Source organism: Phaenicophaeus curvirostris, chromosome 1 (genome assembly GCF_032191515.1).
Source record: "Phaenicophaeus curvirostris isolate KB17595 chromosome 1, BPBGC_Pcur_1.0, whole genome shotgun sequence".
Classification (NCBI taxonomy): domain Eukaryota; kingdom Metazoa; phylum Chordata; class Aves; order Cuculiformes; family Cuculidae; genus Phaenicophaeus; species Phaenicophaeus curvirostris.
Window position 1 is genome coordinate 91,877,198 of NC_091392.1, and position 24,489 is coordinate 91,901,686.

General features: G+C 39.2%; 1 protein-coding gene across 1 annotated transcript in view; it reads right to left on the bottom strand.

Annotated features, from left to right (window-relative positions):
• Nucleotides 1-20,649, bottom strand: part of IMPG2 (interphotoreceptor matrix proteoglycan 2) — a 57,769-nt gene extending 37,120 nt beyond the window's left edge. The window contains exons 1-3 of the mRNA XM_069868364.1: nucleotides 20,035-20,649; nucleotides 18,463-18,723; nucleotides 9,468-9,634 (exon numbers count right to left, since the gene is read on the bottom strand). Coding sequence (XP_069724465.1) covers nucleotides 9,468-9,634; nucleotides 18,463-18,723; nucleotides 20,035-20,113 — 507 coding nt within the window. The 5' untranslated portion in view covers nucleotides 20,114-20,649. The remainder of the gene's footprint in view (nucleotides 1-9,467; nucleotides 9,635-18,462; nucleotides 18,724-20,034) is intronic.
• Between the last annotated feature and the right edge of the window lie 3,840 nt (nucleotides 20,650-24,489).

Here is a 24,489-nt window from a genome sequence, read left to right on the forward strand (position 1 = left end):
GGCCAACTTTTATCGTGCAAATCTGTTAAATGCATACTTTAGTAAGAAAAATTAAGACACAGCTAGAATAGTTTTAAGTGACAAACCAAGAAACTAAACAGTCTTAACAGTGAAAATTGTAACCCAGGGCCAATAAAACCATAGTGGAAATTGGGTATTTTTTACACAGGGTTATTACACTGCTCTATACAGTGTTTGTACACAGCTTTAGTGCACTGGATCTGCACGGAACAGAGTGACTGATTCCCCCTCCACAAGCTTTTGGAAAGTTATATATAAGGAGTAACCTGTATGGTAAAAAGTGTTTGTTCATTAGAAAAAGAGACTTTCTTCGATATTCAGTCAGTCAAGGCAGTTTGTAGGCGCTATTAAAAACTAACCTGCTTATCAGGGGCCCCACACAGCTTTTTGATACCACCTGTAGCCCACATTCAGCAGCTTTTCTCCTTGGTCCATAAAGGCCATTGACAGCAGAGGTCAGTATAGTCCTGATCATTTCATAGAGCAAGGAAACATAGAATCATAGAATCACTAGGTTGGAAAAGACCCACTGGATCATCGAGTCCAACCATTCTTATCAATTATTAAACCATGCCCTTCAGCATCTCATCCATCTGTCCTTTAAACACCTCCAGGGAATGTGACTCAACCACCTCCCTGGGCAGCCTGTTCCAGTGCCCAATGACCCTTCCCATGAAAATATTTTTCCTGATGTCCAGCCTGAACCTCCCCTGGCGGAGCTTGAGGCCATTCCCTCTTGTCCTGTCCCTTGTCACTTGGGAGAAGAGGCCAGTTCCCCCCTCTCTACAACTTCCCCAGTGAGGGGCAAAGCTCTGTTGCAGGGCAGTCTGAGAAGTGGGTGGCACCCAGCCCTCCTGAGCGTTAATGAACATGCCTTGTTATTTCCAAGTCTTCTATTCATTAAATTATAAGAAGAATCTAGAAGAACCAAACCTGAAGTGAACTATCTCCGCATTTTTAAAAAGTTATCAAATTACTTAAGTTATCACCCAATTTTGTAGTAAACTAGCAAAGCCTAATACTGTATCATTGGATTTGAATGACAGCCTCTGTGTGGGGCAGGTGTTTTATTCCTTAATTCACCTAGTTCAGGACACAATATTCTCTCTTCTTTGAAAGTTACATCTTTTGTGAAATAATAAAACTTTGAAGGATTAAATGCTTTAAATGTCTGTTTAAATTACTTAGCACAGCTTTTTCTCAAACAAAACCTCACTCTGAACTCAACAACAACTTTGAGAAATGATGGCAAAGATTGTCACTGTTATATTTGTTAGTTATGTAATGCAGTGAATGTATTGCAAAAACAACAAAAAAAAGCATTAACTATAAGTTACACATTAGTTAATCAAAGAACTGCGAGCTATCCGATAAAACCCATTTGGCAATGTAAAACTTGAACAGAGATTATTATCATCTTGCAGCTTTAAGTCACAGGTAAAATCTTAGGGTTCACAGTAAATTCAAAAGGAAAATACAATCTGAATACCCAGTCTTCAGTTTCTTACAATCTACAGAGCGCTAAAAACCAGATTCACACATTTTGCATCAGTCCTATAGACTGAAATATAAGACTTAGGTTTATTATGTTAAATGAAGTTTTTTTCAACTGAGTTTGTGAAAATGTGGCATCCTCTTATTGCAAAGCTGGCACCATCTGCAATAGTTTGTAGTGTGATTCTCTTCTTCTCTCTTAAATGTTGAATTTGCATTCCAGCCTGGGATGGGGACAAGAACTGACATATTTTAATTTCAAGGCAAACAGGCATCTTTTTCCCTAATTAAATGCCAAAGCTCCAGAGTTCTAATACCGGCTTGCTTTCTCATTTAGTATAGAATAGCCTTTGCCAAATCACTTTACCTCTCTGGCTCAGTTCCTTCATTAACAAGATGGAGTTATAAACATGCCTACCAAACAAGGAACTGCATGGATTAACTAATGTCTTTACTCTTTCAATATTTGATCTATAAATAGTTTTACATAGCAGCAGCAGCCACAGCAAAGCCCAAGGGGGTGGATTTTACTCAGTGAAGTTACCTGTGGCAGATGCTTTGTGTAAAATTAGTTCTAAAGCTGGGAGCTGAGTTTTGTGTCATTTGCACTACTGCTTCGCTTTCTCAACAGACCACAGTTAGTTTTATATAATGGAAATTTATCACAAATTAATAGAAGTCCATCAAACTAAATACAGGCTACCACTATAGCACAAATGACATACAATACTGATTGACTCCTGTCAACTTATCCACTTGCAGAAAAGCAGTTATATAGGATACTCTTTTCTGATCCTAAGAGATTATCATTATTCATGGAAGATGAAATATGTCAGAGATAATTACAGGCAGGAGAAAAAGGTGGAGGAAATGTCAAGGAGATCTTAAATAATCTCATATTAGTTTAATCCCATCTGTGTAGGATTGCATCAAGCATGTTTGATTTAACTCACCTGTACACATCATTTCCAACAGGAAAGTCATACCAAGAAGCTATTCTCTCTTTGCCTGTACTAATTCACCATTGTGGTGCATGGCAGAACTATGCTTTCATGGAGGCAAAGCCAAAACACTGTGAGGAATCCAAGGAGATGGATGTCCAGATGTGAAACTGGGAAGGCCAGAATGGAGTGCAATGCTCTGAGGCACAACTCTGACAAATGAGGTAAAAATATAGTCTACAATGAGCAAGAGGAGACACAGCAGAGAAAACTTAGTGGAACAGAAATAGCTTTAGCCATGTTCAACTTGAAATGAAAGCTGGAGACCCAGAGTAAGATGTCAGAAACAAGCTAATCATTCAGTCTGTCCAGCAGGAGTCAACAGCAGAGTTGAACTCTCAACATAGAAGTGGTTCGCCAGCACGTGCTAAGCAGTGCTATCTAGAAATGAAGTGAAAAATACAGAAAACGAGGAAAAACTACAGGCTCGCAAAGTAAAGAAGCTTATCAGACAAGGATTATGAGGATGAAATATTGGATTTGAACTCTGCCTGGAAAAAGATGAGCTTGGGATGATAGTTTTTGTGCTGTGTGAGGTGTCAAAAGAGACCGAAAAGGAAGATATAGTTGGAAACTGGAGGGGAATGACCAGACAGAGAATTAACACAGAGGGATTTGTGAGCTCAGATCTGGAGCTAATTAAGCTGTTTGCATAGATTTGTGGTGAAGGTTTGAGGTTTTTTTCTCTTTGAGTTAGAGGAGTCTAAAACTTGCAATGCAAATAGAACCAAAATCAATAGGAGAATCATAGAATCATAGAACCACCAGGTTGGAAGAGACCCACTGGATCATCGAGTCCAACCATTTCCATTAATCACAACAGACAAGAATAGTAAGTATAGGAATAAGAAAAGGGGTTAAGGCAATCTGATATAATGGCTCCAAGGTGGGCAACAGAAGAAATTTTTTTATTATTTTGCATCCTTAAGGGGTGGCTAGAGGGAGTGAAGGAACAGGAGAAACTGGCTTTTTCCAGATTCAGAAGAAATTCTAGATGTTCTATGCAAAGAAAAAATGTTATGGTATCCAAGTCAGCAATCAAAAATATACTGGAAGCTGCAATTAGGGCATTTGATTAAACAGAGAAAGACAATGGTGAGCAAAGAAGATCCCAGAACAGGAAAAGCAGAAACAGCAGAAGAGGTCTTTCTGCCATAGAGGAACCTTAATAAGACAAAATTATGAACAGCATGACATGATCAGAAACTACAGTGCTGGGAGTAAGCGACTATGAATGACTCATGTCATTGGCATGCTATGTCTCACCTTTGAAGAGAGCTCAGAAATCAGGAAAAATAATGTATTTTACATTGCTAGGTGCAAATTTCAGCATGCAAAGAATGTGGTTTTCCATGCTACCCATTACAGCATCCTGAGGCAGGGTTGCCTCCAGTCAGTTCCTTTCATCCTAGCCTCCCTCACTGAGCAATTAGTCTGTGTTCCAAAAACATTGAAAAGAGCTGCTGATGGGCTTGAAAGTCAATATTAAACAAGTGTATTACTTAGTCAATACAACTGTAGGTTCTGTTTCTTGGCCCAGGAGTTTTTCAAGTTGCCTTTTGGTAGGCAAGCACATCCTGTCACTGTCTGGGGATTCCTGGGAAAACTGCCTGCCTTTTTGTTCTCTGGTAAAGTATTACAAACTCCGTTCTGTGGCTAATTCTCAGCTTAACTCCTAGATCTCAGCCCCACCAAAAGGTGTGCACAGCATGAATCTGCCTCTCACCAGCAACCAAAAGTCACAGCCCTGCTTTATTTGGAAAGGATTCATGACCTAATCCCTGTTGTGACATGTCTCATTTACCCAACACTGTATGGAAATGCCTTGTTATACACATGGGACTACACAGGAACCCTCAGCAGGTATAGATGAGTATCTTTCAACAGAAGCTGAGTTTTTACACTGTATTCTGCACATTGAGGTTTTGGTTTTGATTTTAAAGAACCACAAATTATATAAGGATGTGCTTGACTTCATATTTATGTTTTTAAACCTCTTGAAAATATCTTTGTTCTTACTGACACTCCACATTTTTCACATCTTCAGTTCTTTTATCTTTGTTCCTTCATATTTAAACATTCAGTGCAGCACCTTCTGCAGTTTGTAAAAAAATGTCGCGTGCAATTTCTTGTACTAATTGTTCTGTAAATGCTACAGATTGGTGAGCGTCAAGGTGCACAAAATTTTATTTTGGCACCACAGAACAACAAGTTTTCTGAATTTTCCACATCTCTGCAACAAATAACGTTTGGAAGAGCATGTGGTTGGTGAGGTACATCTTTTCTAGTTGGATTCTGGCTGAAACAGTAGCAGAGCTTTGTGTTGTTGAAATTAAAAGGATTTTAAAAGGGAAAAAAGAAAAGGAAAAAAAACAGACATGACTTGAGGTTTTAGTCCACCGAGATTTATTTCTTGTTCCTAATTACTGTCAGCGGCAGATGCCCCTATGGAAGTTGTATGAATGTCCAAAACCTGCACAGGAATCTTAAGAGAACTCACAGGATGCTAAGGAGACACAGTAGACAGCTAATCCACAAAAAAAAAAGGGTTTTTTACTATTACAGTACTTGTTTCTCAACCTGAAATAAGTCCGTTGTCTAGAAATATTACAAATAGAAAAGAAAAATGCAAACTTTGTCCCCTGCAGCTTTGCTCAGTCCTAGAAGGTCACAGAGGAAGCAGAAGTTTGTATGTCTCAGCTGAAGCTCTTGGCACTGGTAGTCCAGCTTGGGAGCTCACCATACACCTAAAACACCTCCTGACTGGGTGCCTGGTGAGGAGGTCCCTGCAGTTAATAGAAGAAACAAGGGAAGCACTGGCAACTGACTGTCCTTGTTTACTATAACTGGCTGCATATGAAAATTCAAACTTCAGGTTTCATTTCACATGACAAGCTGCAAAGAGTTAAAGAAAAATTGTAGAAAGAAATAGGCAGGAAAGCCATTTTTTTGTACCAAAAAAAGCTCTCTTTGTAGGATCCCCAGAACACATAAAAGAAAAAAAAGTACTCTCTAAAAGACAGAAAATTCAGGAAAGCAGGTGTTAAAACAGTTGGACCATCTGCTCCAGAACTGCTCCATTATTTCAGTAATTTATAAAGTAAAAAAATGTGCCCAGCAGCTATGTGGGCATCTTACAAAGAATATCATATGCCAGCTGTAAATGCTCCTAGAAATGGCACAGACTGGTCTGTTTTGGCAGAAGTGCTTCAATCTTGTAGCAACATAGACAAGCCTCCTGGGAAATCAACAGTTGCTTTTGCTTGTGTTTGTCCTCTCTTGGATTTTTCAAAAAATATCTAGCAAAAGTGTGAACATGACCACAGTTTCAGGGCAGAGTGGAGGCATGTTTCAGCAATATCAGAATTCCAGTCGTATGTGTCCCATAGTGTAGAACTACCACATGAATGAGATGAATGAGAACATTCTACACCCTACAGAGCTATATGACCCCCTAAATTACAGCTACACAGTAAGGAACACAAGTAGAGTTAATTTATATGAAGGAAGGTTTCTATGAAGAAATAGATTGCAAGTAAAACTTCTCTTGGGATTGGAATTACCATCTCTTTTTCCATTTCTGCCAAGATTTGAAAAGAAATGGAGGGATGACATAATCCCAAACTTTGTAAGCCTACTTAATATCCAAATAAATTACTTAGGCTAGTATTCATCCTATGTAAAGTACTTTCATTTATCACAGACTCACAGAAAGCAAAAAGAAATTGGGGGGAGGGAAGCAGAATATTTAAAATAATTCTTTATGGTTGGCATAAATCTGTTCACCTGTTCCTTTGGAAAATCTGGCAGGTGATTTGCTCTAAGAATCTGATGAAAACTTTGTATATATATTATTTATTACTGTATAATATGTTTATACATACACATGTGTGTAGGCAGTCACACAGAGGCAGGCCTTAATTCTCCTAGACAACATTAGACACATAGCTTGCTTATTATACGGCAGCAAAAGCATTGCCTTCTGGAGCACACCCTCCCTACCTCTAGAAGCCACTTGATAGCAAAAGAGTTATGTATGCCTTCAACTGCACCACACTAGTCAAGTCTTTTTGACAGACTAGAGACTGAATGTATGTTACCTGAAGGAATAAGTGTGAGAGCTGGGACCAGAGCTGGTCTAAGCACCTAATGATATCCAGTAAGAAAACCATGTCAAAAGCAAGACAATCAGAGTTTTCCTTTACGTGAACTAAGCCATGCTGGAGCAGACATTACAACATCTGTAGATGTGTGACAGTAATTACCAGGAATTAGATGAAATGGTAAGACATAAAACTAGGAAGGAAGGCTAACAAAGCTTTATTTTATTACACTGCTGAAAACTGAAACTCCACACTACAACAAAAATAGCAAGAAAGTAGTCAGTTTGCTGAATTTTTGTTTATGGAGAGCAAACCTCATGGATTTATTTTGCTTAATTTTCAGAGCTCCTTTTAAGAGAGAAGGGGAAAATTCAAAGCATGCACCACATCTAAAAACTGAATTTCATGCTACCATCTACCAAAAAGTCATACAGAAAGACACTCTAGAATAAGGCTGCCAGAAATTTCAGCAAGCACATTTATAAAAGAGGTGGCAGATCAATGCTGTGACAGTAATAGCCAATATATACCAAAAGAAAATCAGAAATACTTTGATCAGCTGCAGTCTCTAAACTAAATGTTTGAAATTAACCACAGATTATTCACAGTCACTGGAGAGCAAAGGAAGGTTAGAAACGAGTCATATTTAATAAGGCATATAATGTACAGACAAAGAACTACTGCCAACCTCATATGCTACAGTGCCAGGCAGAAATTAAATTTCCTTCTAAGCAATGGAGAGTGTGGACTATTCACATGTACCACACATGCACACTACAGAGTACTGTGCACCCTGTGAAATGCTGGCAGCTCTTTGGTGAGAAGTACTCAGCAGTTTATAGATCAAACTTAAGGAAAGAAAAAAAAATATATGGCAACAATTGGCCGTGAACAAATAAATGAACATGCTGTAATGAAAGAAAAAATACCTTAAAAGTAAGGGAAGGGCTTAATTGTGGAAGTTAGGTCAGCTTAGCTGATCAAAGCGGAAAGAAAAAGAGGGTAGGACAGTGCTTTAGAAAGTGTACTTAGATCCACAGGCTGAGCCCAAGGTCTTACCACCACATCAGACTGGGGCAAGCAACTAGCAGGAGGATGGATGTTATTAAAAGCTTAGTCATAACCACTGCATCTGGTTGGACTCAATGTTCTCAGAGCTGCTTTAAAGAAATTACACACTCTGACAAGCATTTTGTGCATTAGCGGGTATGAGAAAGGGTGAGTCAGTACTAGAGTTTGCAATTAAATCTATACTCTGACGTATGCATTCAAAAATACACCATCACACCTCCTGATGCTGGCTGATTGGAGAAGTCAGTCTTTGAATCTAATTTAAATTTAATTCAGGCTTTTATTTCAAAAAAAATTACCTGATAGATTCATGACATTTTATGTGGAGGACAGTGGTGACAGCATTCAATCCCCCTTGACACAAACTAGCCTCTCATCAAATCAGCTAAATAATCGTTACCTTTTATCAATTACGCTGAAAGCAAATGGAAGGATGAACAGTTCTTCTCCATAATTTGCAATACTGGAGGGAATACATCCATTTACAGGAGAAAGGGAACCTAAATTACACATAAACCATCTGGAACAGGCTGTCCAGGGAGGTGGTTGAGTCACCTTCCCTGGAGGTGTTTAAGGCACGGGTGAACGAGGTGCTAAGGGGCATGGTTTATTGTTTGATAGGAACAGTTGGACTCGATGATCCGGTGGGTCTCTTCCAACCTGGTTATTCTATGATTCTATGAATAAATCATCAAACACAGGGCACTTATTTGACTCCACTGCTAAAGGTTCATATGTAAAACTGTACAGTAGAACTGGGAAGCTGGTTACACCATCCTGCTTTCTTTTAATAAGCTCCCACTATGATCTCACTACCAAAATCTTACACAGAGGAATGACACACCCACTGTGCACATAAAGTATCATGTAAAGTTTATTTGTCTTCATCTTTTTCACAAAATATTCTAAGGACATTAATACCAACAGATGTCATAGAAACATCCACCTGTGAAGACTAACATACAGGCTCAGGAAAAAAAATACCCCTCTCCATTATCCACAATAGTTTTCATACTCCCATTCCCCAGAGCACATTCCAAGCATAGGAGCCCTTAAAAATGCAGGAAGGAAAAATTCATACTAGTAGAACATTACAGTTCTATGAGACCTTACATTTAAAACTACTCTTCATAAAACTACTCTTCTATTAGCTTGCAAAATAGAAGACATTGGAATCTTAAAGAAGATCCATAAACCGTCATACATATTAAGACAACCTTATACCCAGAGAAATTAAGGTGTCCACTGTATCTTAGATGCAAAGAAAGTTAAGCACTTAATTTTGTACTAACGACTTAATTTTAAAATCCACAAACTCCTGAAATGATATTTTTGTGTTTCATTTGAGATAGGCTGCTTTAGTTTAGCATCAGAAATATGGATCGGGACTTCCTGCTTTGGCATGTCATTTGAGCTGAAGGCACCTCCACGCGCAGTTCACAGCTGGAAGGCTGCTCTGTGCCACAGAGGGCAATGTGCCACAGCCTACATCATGTCATGCTGCCTTTTCAGACAAGGGGTCTAGATATCAACAACTTGTTAGGAACATATCTATTGAAGACAACATTCTCTTCATCATCATTGCTTTTCATTCCACCCGATCAGGTACAACTTTGGCTTTTGGAACTGATCTCAGAACTGTAGATCCAAGAGCCGGGAGGCTCATGCCTGTCCATTTTAAGCACTCCATGTGTTATCAGCTGCCATATGCAAAACCACAGGTTGCAGTGGGACATTACGCCCTTGATCATGAGAAAACACCAAGTGCTGTACCCACCTTCACAATCAGACTCCGATGCTCCTCAGACTGACTGAAGTTTGTGCCTATTTCAAAGGTACTCATCGTTCCTTCCTCACACAGGCTCATCCAGGTGTGATACTCTTCACGCTCCGGCAGCCTATCCCAGAATGTCTTGAAGACTTCCCAAACTGTTTCCTGACATACTGAAGGCACAAGAAAGGTCTAGTATTAGTACAACAGGAGTGCTTCTGTGTCATCGTGGCTATGATAGTATTAGCTAAATGTTGCATGCTTTTCAGTATATTAATACACAGAATATAGTGGTTACACACTTACATGTAAATATATAAGGCATCAAAGGGACTGTGTACTGGGTTTGTGTGGCAAGGGAAGCTGCTAGAAGCTTCCTCTGTGCCTAACAGGGCTAGTACCAGCCAGCTCCGAGAGGGACTCACTGCTGGTCAAGCTGATCCCATCAGCAGTGGTGGTAGCACCTCTGTGACAACATATTTAAGAAGGAGGGGGGGAGTTTTTGGAATGCCAGCAGCAGTCAGAAGGGTGAAGTGAGAATATGTGAGGCAAACATCTCTACAGACATGAAGGTCAGTGGAGAAGGAAGGGGAGGAGGTGTTTCACATGCAAAAGCAGATTCCCCTGCAGCTTGTGGTGAAGATCATGGTGATGCAGGCTGTCCTCCTGTAGACCATGGAGGTTAATGGTGGAGCAGGTGTCCACACAGCCCACAGAGGATCCCATGCCAGAGCAGGTGGATGCACCTGAAGGAGGCTGGGACCCTGGAGCAGGCTCCTAGCAGGACCTGTGGACCCATGGAGATAGGAGCCCATATTGGAGCAAGTTTGCTGGCAGGACTTGTGGCCCCATGGGGGTCCCATGCTGGAGGACTATCTCTTGTGGGAGGGACACCACACTGGAGCAGGGGAAGATGATAAGGAGTCCACCCCCTGAACAGGAAGGGGTGGCAGAGGCAGGTGTGATGAACTGACCACAACCTCCATTCTCTGTCCACCTGCACTACTGGAGAGAAGGAGGTAAAGAATTCAGAAGTGAAGACTGGGAAGAAGGGAGGGGAGTGGGTAAGTTGTTTTAAGATTTAGTTTTTATTTTCTCATTATCCAACTTTCATTTGATTGGTAATAAATTAATTTTCCACAAGTCAAGTCTGGTTTTGCCTGTGATAGTTATTGGTGACTAATGTCTCCTTGTCCTTATCTCAATCCACAAGAATTTCATTATATTTTTTGTCCCCTACCTAGCTGAGGATCTGGAGTGATAGACTGGCTTTGGTGGTGACATAGCATTCAGCCAGGTCACAGTGAAGATCTGGTGGATCTTTCACACTCACACTACTTGCCTCCTTGATTTTTTAAAAAGAAGTAATTAATTAATTAATTAAAGTAAAAAAATAAGATGGGAAGAAAGAACAGTCTTGTCTCCTAAAAACCATCAAGAACAACAGTATTTTCACTGAGTGAAACTGTCCTTGTTCAACGTGTCAAATTTTTAGAAAACTTAGAATACCAAAATAGTATGGCAAATGCCCTTGCAGAAAGTAGAGCTGAAGCTTAATATCATAGAATTATAGTTGAACTGTATAAAGTTTTAGAGGCTTCAGTTACAATTCCTTTGGATTCACCTTTATACAGAATTTAAAATAAGTTTCAGAAGTTGTAATTGCATTAATGATTTGAAAAATAGGATGATAACACAACATAATAGGCTATAAAGTAAATCAATCTCTAATCCTGCTGCATGTATGCACTGAGAATGAACTAGACATCTCTGATTGAACACAGTCTGCAAATTAAGAGTTAAATTATCTTCTACTGCATCACGTGATTTAACCTCCCTATCCTGCATGTGCTCTTTGCCAATCAGAGCAGTTGGTCACATAACACTCCAGCAAGAGCCCGTGACCCAGGATAACTGGAAGAAAGGAAGATTTACAGGATTTTCCTTGTGTCCTGGAAGAGAACAACGTTAAAAGGAGAACAACTCTAAAAATCACTTGCAGCAGATGCCAGCCTGGAGTAGTAGCAGACAAACCTGCTTTTTGGCCTTAATCGGATTTCTCTACTTATATATACACAGTTCAGCAGAGGAATGCTTTGCATTCAGGGAAAGTCCTGGCATCATAAGCAAAACCTTACAGGAGACTGACCATGAATCTATTTTCAGAAAGTCATTTTCTTCAATCAGCTTAAAAATACACTTCAGGTAGCCAGAATTCTGAATTCCAGAATTGATTAAATAGACTTGTCTTAAACTTAATACATAGATCTCACGGAAACATCCCTTCATTCAAACAAGAGACAAACATTTTTCTTTAAAGAGTTCATAAGTAACAGTCTTAAGGAACTGTTTCACATGCAGTAACACCCTTAAAGCTTAGCTTATTCAAGCATGCTGGATGGGACCATGCAGAAAATTCTCTTTTCTCCACCCCAAATTTCAGTTTAGCAGTTGAGATCATTTTTGTGTTGAGGAACTCTACCAATACACAGATGTCTCATTTCCACAGCCCTTAAACTTTGAATTATTAACTCTCAATAGTATATTGTTGATCTGGCACCCCTCCAGCTTCCAGGTAGCTAACTTTAAGGCACAGTAATTAGGTAATGAGTACTGGAGATTCTTCCAATCAGTTTTCCTTATGTATCTTTGTTAACTAGAAATAAATAGCCAAATTTACAAGCATCTATGCACCCTGCCATGTTCTCCCTGAAGTTATGCATGCTTCCTTAGCAGCTGAGGAAGCAAATGTTTTAAGGCAGGGACATTTCCATATGATCCCTGCACAGACCTCAGGCAATGAAGCCATAATCCTGCTCTGGGATTTCTGGGTCCTGCTGGAGTACTAATAAGCTTCCTGAAGCAGAATGACATCTGTAGTATCCTCTCTACAATCCCACTCATAAGAGCTAGGCATCCAGGAAAATATCAAAGTCTAATTTCAGACCTAGACACCTATGGGAAGAAATACTGCTTACTCATTTCTTTCAGTGGTATTTTTACCCTGCATTCTGACTAATGGATATTTTACCCCAGGCTTTCAGCAACAATCCTGCAACGAGATTATTCCCTGTGGCAGGGGTAAATCTTCAGCAGTCTGTCAATGAGGGCTGAAGCTCTGGCAGTAGGTTGCAAACACATTGCAGCGGCACTGTCTAATCCTACAGTTTTCAAATGGTAAAGGACTAGTTTTCCAGTCGCAAGTAATAAGTGGCAGCAATAATTGAAGGCAATTTTCCATAATGCTCTCAAATAAGTTTAAGGTCTTTTTAAAAATAAATGGATGAGACAGCATTTTGCCTGAATGCAAGCTGCTGCTGTATGAACAGTTGTCTCAATCAGCTCCCAATAGATTAAGGATTTGTTGTGTGTCCTTTCATTTGGAATTAGACACCCCACTGAATTCCAATCCCAAAGGCTTTGCACCATCTGTGGGCTCCAAGCCCATTAATCAGCTGTAAGCTGTCAGAACAGGGTCATATTTTCCGTGGAAAGGCGATGCAGATAAGGAGTCACATTCTGTCCTCTTTAGCCATTTCCACTGCAGAAAGCCCCTTTCTTCCTCACAAGTAGTCTAAAAGTTTGTTAGTTCTGACACACAGAACCCAGGCAAACATCTATCATGACTGTCATGTAAACACTTCTGTCAGCCTTGCACAGGAAACTGCATCCTATGCCATGGTGACCTGCTTGCCACACAGTCACTTTACAGCCTCATGGGCACACAGTCCATCCCGTCGTTGTCCTGTTTATTCCAACTGTCCTGTTTGTATAGTAAGGGATTGCTTTCCAGGATGACAAATCCAGGCTGTAAGGGCTCAACCCAAGAATCACCCCCAAGCACTTGAACTATATGATGCTCAAGAGCAAATTCATAATGTGGCTAAGAAAAGGAACAGTTTCAGTCTTTCTTTCCATACACCCTTTCCTTGCTTTGTAGTTAAATGAGATTTGCCACTCCAAACACAGAAAAAAAGAATAGCACGGTTTCTTCAGTGTGGTTCAAATCACACTCTTGTAAAGAAAGAGACAAAAATTATTCTCTCTCCCATCTCTTCTTCAGGAATGTCAAAGAGAGAGACAGTGCTTACCACACCTTCGTTGACACGACCACCCAGAGAACTGAAGAGACACAGCATCCTCACAGGGTGTTCAAATCCACAATAAATGTGATTAAGCTTTTTTTAACTTGAAGGTGGAGCTCACTCCTCTAGCAGGTTTTAGACTATCTGCTGGCCAGCGAGGCTTTTCAAAGTTTCTTAACAACAAATTCTTGAGAACTCCAATATAAGAAAAACATGTTTCTCATAACTAGATTATAAGCACTCTAAGATTCTGTAGATAAAACTTGGAGTCATAAAAATATAAACAAAGTTAAACAGGACTTGACTGGAAGCTTTAGTAGGTGAATATACTTTACTGTATAAAAATAATTCACAATTCTTTCTGACCTTATATTAACTTGCCAGTTCCTGTGCCATATATACTATCTACATATCTTGACAATACATGAAGCAACTTTTGACTTGTATTTAAAATAGCAGCTCCTTGAAACTAAAAGAAAATGAGAGTCGGGGGTGGGGGGGGAACCAAGCAGATTTACCAGTAAGTTTCTTGACTAGCAATATAGCTTTGAATTTTAAATATAAAATTTTTAAAGTAGAAAAAGAATGGGAAACAAATGCAGCATCAGAGCTTACAATAAATTGACAGGACCCCAACATTTTAGAGTTATGACTGAAGATGCTTGCTTGATGCAATGTGCTGTGTGAACAGACTCCAGCTACTAAACAAAATAAATCTGCTGTACAGAACTTGTGTGATGAGGAATCAGGTTTCTAAGACCAGCTGCAAAACCGTTCAAAAAACAATGAGCACCCAGCCCTGCTGGGACCAGGAAGGAAGGGCTGAGCAGACCCAGCAGTGCTGCCACCTGCCACCTGAACCTCAGGAAAGCCTGTCTTCGTGGCTAGATCTCATGCCAAACTTTCACTACAGGGGTAGCCACAGGCACAGATATATGGGACAGCATTAGTAACACCAGTCCCTGGAGGAGACAGGATTTGTGACGAGGCCTCTAATCCCTAGCAAACAATACTGATTAAAAGCATCATAAAATCGAGATCAATCTTTTAAGGCAGCGAGCTAAGAACCTTGAAGCTACACATGGGTTGGGAGGGTAAGCTTCCCCAGAAAATTACTTCCTTCATCCCATGGCTGCAGTAACAAATAACTTGTATTGTAGTGCTGACTGATCTCTTGGCTGCTTCACAAGTTTTCTCTGAAGAATTCAAATGTTAAAAAAAGAAGGTGTAAAAGAGAGGCTCCGTCCTACAAAGCTGCCTACAGGAAAGTGAGTAGGTATGCAGAAGATGAGTAACTGACACAATAAACCAGAATTCAAACCAAGAATGCAAACCAGATGGCTTGTTCTGCAGTTTTTCTCCAAAGTATATTCTGTGTGCACATGCTACATTTTGCATGTACTCGAACTTGAATGTCTCAGAAATTAAGTCATGTAACTCATCATTGAAATAATAGTCTTCAAGGTGAGAGAGGAGGCAGGAAAAACTGAAAGATCAACAGCACATTTGTCCCCATACCCTTGTGCAAATTTCCACTTGAGCAAAGTGTCATAGGCATTTAAAGTAGGCGACGTCTTGACTTTTAAAGGCCATAACAGGTTTCAAAGGCTGCCTCAGAAAGCCAGACGTGTAGCGAGACCATGTGAATCCCAGCAAATCTACTCCAGGAGCCAAAACGCCCAGCGCCTGGGACCTTATCTGCTTCAAATGCAGTGTTTTCGCTCAAGTAATACATACAAATAATAGGGAATATCCTGAAAAGCTTAAGATAAATTGCGCTTTGAGCAAAAAAAAATGCCACATAGGCAGGAACAAGCTCTTTTCAGTACTGCAGGAAAGGGTGAGAAAAAGTTTATTTGAAGCTTTCTTTCCTAAAGACTTTGTAATTGTTTTCAAAACCTCCAGCTAAGATCTGTGATGACGTGATGTCTCTTTCTCTCTGTCTCTGAAATTCTCATGCACAGCTACCACTCATGCACATGGGTAGGATATATCATCTCTGTGGCTCCAGCCTTACCATCCAGGATGCATTTATCTCTCCAATGAGAAACAATTAGCCTATTACACTCAGTCCATGCTCAGGGATTTCTGAGGTTAACAGAAGGGACACCACATGACAGCACTAGGCACCTAGTAGGGGGTAGTGTGGCTTTCTGGCCATTTCTGTAAGTGGGCAGTGCTGGAGCTTAATCCTAGGTAAATCCCATTAGTGCTTCTTAAGAGTTGAATCGTGTACAGTGGCTAGGAGCACTGAATCAGGCTGAATAGCCTATTTTGAAGCAGCATGAGGTCAACTCCTCCTCTCTAGCATTTTCTGCACAACTGAATGTCTTAATTGTGGTGGGTTTTGGTAAGAACCCAGTGACAGGGAGACTGACAGACACCTCTTAAAAGATCTTTCCTGCAAAGACTTCATTAGCATTCACTAAATAAATAAGCATACACACATGCAGAGAAATCACTTTATTTCTGTTTTCTAATCAAAATTTCTGTTGCTGAAATGCTGCTCTGTATGACCTACAACCTAAGCAAACCTTAAACGTTATGCTCAACAAACCAGGATTTTAAATTAAAATAGCTGAATGTGAATTATCTAATCCCCATGAAAGATTTTTTTTCTTTGAACATTAACATGTTAAACTCTAGGACATAAACTATTCTGATCAGTAACATTTCAATAACTACAAAGGAACATCTTTCATGGTAAAAATCAAGCTTTTTAGAAACATGTGCCAACATCTAAAAAATCAAATGTAGAGGGAGACAGAACAAGGCCTTCTACAAATAAACTTCAAAAACATATTGGCTGAATACAAGCTATGCATGATATGCATAGTAGGCATTTACCAGCAATTTCCACCAAAGGAAATGGATAGATTCACTGAATTGTCTACGTAAGGTGAAAGGTCTGAGTGGGTATGGCTATTTTCCATTTTTTATTTAACAGGCGCTTGGGCTATCATCTCCCTTTCAGCAGTAAAAAACATAACTATCGTAACTACTCATAATCCACATTACCACATACAGCACACTCACTATCTGAAATCTCACTATTTGATTTCCACAAAATGTGTTCATCACAACATTCTAGCTATGAACCACCACTAGAATTACATCACTCTTCCAGCAGTAACCATAACATTACTACCACTAAAAAGGACGCTTAAAAATGCTACATAAGATCCAACCTGTAGGCCTGCATTACCTGATCTGTAAGGATCTACTACTCATTTCCATCTCCCTATTCTAAAAAATAGACCCCTTGATATTTTTTATGATTTATTATTTATTGATATCAAAGCAGTAGTGCTTCCTTCCATGGTAGTGGCACTGCTTACTGCTGATAGTAAAGTAAACTTAAGGAAAGAATAGATAGTATTGAAAGCATGGAATATTAAAGTAATTCCTTATTTCAACAGATAAAGAATAAAAAGAAAATTCTAAAAATGTAGACTGAGATTGAAAAAACAACACATTCTGTGTACCTGCATACTTATTCCCTTGTAGGGTCAATTATTTTTCTAATCACTGATAGTAGTCTCTGAGTGCTAAACAGTGACCACATGCTTTTCTAGAACTGTTTTGTTGACACTGCAGAGACAAGAAAGTCACATTTCACTATTTTATCACTGCACTGGTTCAGCAAGCTAGGAAAAACATGGTTTCAAATAAAAGCTGGTATAACTCAATAACACTCAAGGAACATCTTTACTGTGAATGAAAGTAACAGCATCATCAACTCTCACTTGCCTTAGGTGCGTTTACTCAAGACGCAATTAACTAGACATCACCAAATACTGGTGGGTCAGAACATCACTACTAAAAGGATGAACAAATTGCTTGAACCACACCTTGCTTGTTTCACTGCTGATTAAAGTCACCTCTGCTACTTGCAGAGATCTTTTAAAAAGTTTTAAGTTAAAACTGCTAAGGGTGGTCATAGCATCTCTGCTCAAGAAATCCTTGTGGATCACGGAACCTGTAAGTCCAGTAAGGAAGCAGATGGACTAGATAGATTCTTGGTTCAACCTAGGACTGTTAAGTTCTAAATAAGCTTTTACAACCTAATTTACAGATTTTCCTCTCAGTTTTGCTCATTCACACTTTTGCTTACTTGATATTGCCCTCACATACTGCTATCAGATAACTAACAGGTCACTGCAGTTAAAGTAAATGGTATGGATTCATTTTGAGCTCAACAAAGAAGAGTTGAGCGTTATTGGGTGGAGAGAAACAAGAAACTTACAAAGCCTCCCAAACTCTGAGTGATCATCACTGTCAACATCCCTCACAACCTGGGCACAATTCATATTAAATGAGGCTCTGATCCCATATAATTCCACTTCGTTCTCCAAACACATAGACACTCACCAACTCCTGATTCTAATTGCTTTTCACCACTCTAAGTGAATGAATTAGTTACTGGTGGGGGTTTCTTCTATAGACACTCAAAAAAGTCTCATTAAACGTGTCTTCAAACACCTTTCCTTCTTCTTTGCGTAGCCAGCCATAGTTTAAAGTCAAATGGCTGAGACACCAATGTCTCAGACTTGACTCTTTTCTGAAAGATCCCTCAGTGAATTCTACTAGTGTTTGTAGAATACTAAATAAAAACAACAAGCTCTGTCATTTAGCTAGTCTGTACATCACACCTATATTTCTTAGAATTCAAATGGTTCTTTGAGAAATGATGAGTAAATATTAAACAGTAATTGCGGTTGCAGGGACTGAAAGTTATTGTGACTTATCAGTGTAACCAGAAGGCGGTTTTTTAGCTCAGAACAAATCATCACAAAAAACTAAGTTTCTCGGGTAACAATGTATTTCCTGGTATTTATTGTGTTTGACGTTTCATCTATTAATTTTTTTAAATAGATGTTCTTTATCAATTACATGAGAGACATATAATCACTTACCTCTGAGCCTGAAATATTTCAGATGGTTGGCAATAGCCTGCTCAATAGATTCTTCAGGGCAGATCTTAACTCCACTGGGAAACAGAATAGACCGCTTTCTTCGTAACAATAAATGCTTGTTGACCTGTTCAGCCTTCACGATGCCATTAAGCTTTTTCAACTCAGGAAGCTGAGAGGGGTTTGTCAACTGCCAGTCACTGAGCTGAGGGGTTGGTGAACCATCTTTAGCCTGTCCTCCTCCTACAGCTGAATAAACTTCTGCTGTAAAATTAAAACCACACATAAACATCTCAGATGAGATAATGATGCAATCGTCTCATGTATATTAATGCCATTTCTCTGGTTTCCAAAGGATGTTGCTGTGCTTTTTTCTGTTAACAAAACCCACCTGTATGACTGTACTATTATGAACAACCTTAAGCTCTTTACAGCATCCCATCAAATGATAACATAACTTAAAGCCCTAATCTTTTGAACGCTAAAGTTTTGTGCTTCATTCCCCTTCTGCGATAGGCTTGTCTAAGTCAAAGGAACAATATTTGTGAATAAGCACGTACTTAGAAGCCTTCAGGGCCAGGAATGAAATAAGTAATTAATTAACAAGTCTCTTTATTCCATACTTTCTTTCCACCAGAAACATTTATATCCCTTGCATCAAGAAATCTGCTTGAATTGATGGCTAGCAAAAGCACCTTTTACCATCATGAGATAGATCCCTACCCAACTAGAGTGGGGAAAATAAAGGAAAAAAGGGGTCATTAGCTTTAGCTTTTTTAAAATTCTCTTATTTTAGTTGTCCCATATCACTCCAGAGGAAACTTTACAGTGGAGGGGGCGATGTGTCTATTTGGTTTAGTCTGACAGTCTAATTCTCTGCCCCCCATAGTCAGCAGTCAGCTGATCTGAAAGTAGTAAATTCAATTTTCTTCCTTCACTTCTTTCCCCTAGAAAGTGTAAATGAAGAAGAATCACAATTACTCATTTATTAGAGAGAGAACAATAATAATGGAATGGCATTTTTCATCCCACAGATTATGGGATTATTCTGCAGCCGCAAAGTCAATAGCACGTTTGACTTGATATCTGAAAGATGAAGAATATGGTTATTTTGATGGTGTAGTAATAGCCAGGTCTAGTGCAGAAGACCACCATCAGATTGTAAATCAGAGGGAGAAGGAAACAGCAAAAAAGGTCACTAAGGCAAAAGCTCAGTCTTCAAACTGACATATCTTCAGTGTACATGAGCAGGAGAGAACCTCACTTTTTAAGATTTAATACAATAAAAACAGCAAGTAAAACATTTATCAGTAATAAATGTCTCCCAAAGTTGGAAAAACTTGCTTCTGTAGCTACTTTCTACACTCAAAATAACAAAAATGAACAGTACAGTAATACCTCCTGGAAATCACTCTAAGTATTCTATATTTACACTGATATCATGACACAGATTTGACCAAACATTTCTCTGTATTAATCACCTTTGTATAATTCGAACACAGAGGTATTTTTATTTCTACACACTACCATAGGTAAACTTTGAAAATAAGAATATGAGTAAGATTTCTGCATTACCTGCAACTATTTGAAGATCACCTTTAATCATTTCTAAAAGCAGGAGGCAAAGAAACATTTTCCAAATGAAGCCAAACATACTTATTTGTATAAAAAAAAAAAAAAGCAAGGAAAATAAGAAAATCCCTTTTAGCAAAAGAGCTGTTGTCTTTAACGTCTCCTTGACCCAACCAAGAGCATTGCGCTTCTTGAAAATGTCTTGATGTCACACACAATTGTCTTCAGAAAAAACATTAGGTAAAAAAAGTCAATCAAGACATCCTGGAAATTTTCTGTTCAAAGACAGTATTCCACTTCAGTGAAGAAACAAGCAAAGGTGATGGAAGTAAACTCCTCGGAGTCAGCAGATGGACTGAGACAATTTTTTAATTTTAATCTGGCCAGCTAAGCTCTTTACCAGAGCTTGTCATACCATTAACAGGCAGTCCAAACAAGGACAACACCTTTCACATTTAATTAACCACAGTTTTTCATTGGCCCTTCAATTTCTGCTGTTTTTTAAAATCAAGCTGACCACAAAGCATCAGAGCGGGCACATTAAACTCCAGTGGAGGGTCTCAGTGTGTTTTGTCTTCTGCTTGTACAAATATATGTCCCTAAAACCACACTGACTCACTCAAACACCAACGCATATGTAGATAACACTGAAGCAACCTTTCTGTAGGATTGTTTCTTCAGGTGACAGAGCTCATGAAGCCCTGCAGCATGAGTCTGCATTAAAGCAGAAAATCTTGTGCTGCTACACCACTGCCCCTTGCACCCCAGAACAACTTCTTCCCCTGAAGCTGACACTAGGGCAAGTTATGTTTCTTTCATCTCTGTTTGGGTATTATCTGATATGAGTGCTAGGAGCAAATTAGTACAGATACCTGAAGAAACGATCAGCTAAGAGCAACTACAGAAAGGACAGAATGCGGGCAAGCAGCAGCACTCTCAGTTTCCCTCCCATCCAGGGTCAGGTCACTGTGAAAACGTGAACAGAAGCAGCCCTACAATGGCAGATGGTATTCGGATCACTAGAAAACCCAGTCAGGGATATCTCCTGAGTGGCATCAATTCAGATCTTCCTGGTTACTGCATTCATATAAATCTGAGCAAACTGTTGGGTTGTCTGGAGTGACTGGTTTTGGCAGTAGCTTTCTGTAAATATTTCAAAGCTGGATTTCCAAGGCTTGACAGATGATGGTCTGCAGAGTATTTAAACAGAGCTCCTTAAGAATACAATGCTGTCTCCTCTCTTCTAGCTGCTCTGCTGAACTCTGGCAATTCAGATAATACCGATAATTCGTGATATTACATGCATGACACAGAAATCAAATAAAACCACCTTTGTTTTTAGGCTGTTTTCTGACATCTGAGAGACTGCAGCTGACATTTTTCAAAATAACACATTTTCCTTGTTTGGTTTTTCTTTTTTTTTTTACCCCACAAAACTACTAAATTACACTTTAGGTTAAACCACTGAGCTGCTCTAACACACCCAGTTTTAATAGAATCAGACACTGTGGATCTGTCAAACTAGCAGTGTTTTACCAAGGCTGGCTCTGTTGAGGTAACAATACTGGCAGCAACACTGGAGCTGTAAATGGAACAGTCCTGATGATACGAGGCACAGGAACAGCGTTATACTGGTGCTCATAGACTGTTTTCAAGTCCTATTCAGCACCTCCAGGTAGACAGAGCAACTTATGAGGTTACCTCAGGTATCTTTATTACAATCTTGGATTCAACAACACAGATCAGCCTTTTCCTCTTTTTAACCCTCTGCAGACTGGTGAATGCTTTTGCTTGCATTACCCTGCCAAAATGCAACTGAATCAAGATTAGAAATAACGTACATACTTATAAAGGCAAAGCCTAGTTCACCTCAAGAATGCATGACAACTAATCCTTTTAGAGAAAATACATGTGCTCAGAATACATGTGCTTCAATAAGAGTATGAAACTCAATTAAAAGTTTTCCTGGAGAGTCTTCAAATATACAGCATTACTGGTTTTTTTCATCAACAAAATTCTAAAAGGCAGCCAGAATGTGAATAGTATAAAAAACTACCTGCTTTATATCTCAGTCAAAATTTGTTTTCTATGGTATGGCCATGATAGCTTCTGTGCAATGAAATAGTTAAGATACTTAAATTGAATTTTATTAATATTAGTTCAAGCTATCAATTTAAATTCACCACTGATTTCAGCATTGAAATCTAGATTTGTAACAGCTGAAAATCTACATTTGTGATAGCAAAAAGTATAATTAAAACCACAAGTATCATTTAAATTTTCTTAAAACGAACAAAAACTCTCTTGCAATAGACATCCAAAATAACCTTGGAAAATTAACTCCTCCCATGGTTTGACTAAAGCTTTTACACTAATACTTTGCATCAGAAGATGCATAATCCTTCATTTCCGGCAGCCAAATTACATCAGACGAAAAGCACTCAGGAAAAATATATTTGCTGGGGTAAAAAAGGGAAGTATCCTAGTGATGTAATATGTCAAGGTCACATTAGTACCTCAAAAATAAGAAGAAAATTTTCTGACAATTTGTATTTCTGAAAAAAAAGGACATACACTTTCATACAGCAGAAGTGTTTAGCTGAATTATAGTTCACTACAAGGTAATCGTCACTGAAATTCTGCTCCAGCTGACATACTGTTCTAAATAATTTCATTGTTTTTCAAATACCGTTTATTCAAAAACCTAAATCCTTCCATCTGTAGCTAAATAGTGCAAAATAAAGGTATACTTTAATGAAAATGCCCCAATGAAGTGCCATATGAAGGCAGAACTCTATCTCCAAGCTCACACAGCTTAATACAAGATTATCAATCGTCTCCTGTGATGAGACTGTGGCAACTGGCTTTGTGGCATTTGACAGGACCAACCAACAGAATTCCCAGTCTGTTTAGGTGAGAAAACTACATTAGCTGAAACCTTTTCATTTGATCGGTTTCTGTGGTTGCTGTTGCCAAGCATTTCACCACTATCACATGTGCTCCTGAGGAGCTCTTTGGTGAACTGTCTCCCAAGAATAAGCAAGGTTTGAGACTGTTCAGCCTTGCAGCTACGCAAATTCAGCCCACCACATCCTGTTGTAATGCCACCTCTTCCATCATGTAGCATTGTGAAGTATTCAGAGCAGAAAGATCAGGGAGGTCAACTAAACTAACTTAACACTTCATTGATCTACTCTATCCTTATAATGCAAGCCTATTCTCAGCATTCCTCCTTTTCTGAACTGTTGATCAGGCAAGTACCTCCTACTTTGCTCAACAGTCAAAGATGATCCTGATGCCTGTGCTTCATCTCTGAACAGTATTTCCAACTTCAATTTGGTTGGACAGAATTATTGCTGTTGGTCTTGGCTTTATTCAGCCATTAATGGAAACATTTTCAATCCCAAGACCTTTTAAGTCTCATTCTAAAATTCCTGCTTATTCATCTAACAACTAGTGTCTTTTTGGGGGAGGTTGCCAGAAGCTATATTCTGCTCCCATGCCATAATCAAGATAGAAGTGTTACTACTGTGGGTTTTAAGTCTTAAATATTTTCTAAGTTGTAGTATAACACTTATTGAGTACTGCAAGCTCACTTCAGGGTCAAATTCTAGGAGGCAAGGACCAGAAAGGACAGGTCACAGAGTCATAGATCATTAAGGTTGGAAAAGACCTCTAAGATACTCAGGTTCAACCGTCAGCCTAACACCACCATGCCTACTAAACCATGTCCCGAAGTGCTACATCTACATGTTTTTTGAACGCCTTCAGGGATGGCGACTCCATTGCTTCCCTAGACAGCCTGTTCCAATGCTTGAAAACTCTTTCAGTAAAGAAATTTTTTCATAATTTTCAAATCTAAACCTCCCCTGGTGCAACTTGAAGCCATTTCCCCTCATCCTATCGCTAGTGGCATTGGATTGCTATTTGCCATTGCAGGTGGACTGCAATGAATCTGTGCCTGCAGTTCCAGAGGAAAAAGACAGCGGTCAATAGATACTTTTAAAAAAAAAAAAAAACCAAACAAACCACACTTGCAGTTTTATGATTAATTTCCCCAGTTCTTGATGAAACCTATGGGGGTTTTATGTTTCTACTGGAAGATTTACTTCCTACTAGTTACCTGCATCATGCTTGCCAACAGATCTCTGTGACTCAAGTTTTTCTCATGACAGCCAGTTCCTGGTCGCACACAGCCAGAACACAGCAGTTTCTTTAGCTACATTTAACGCTTTGAGTACAATTCATTCCCTTGAAAACCAGAATTACAAAGTGCAGGTTGAAGCACCTTACTTGGTTTGCTTCCGAGCATCACAGTATAGCCACTCCACCATTTCTGTTAAACGGGGATCAATAGTAGGAGATGCGGGAGATGTGTAAAAAGGTCCCTGAATCAGTCTGGTGCCTTATATATGCCAAAAGTTATCTTCGGGGAGTTCTAGCGACTAAAAAGGAAGC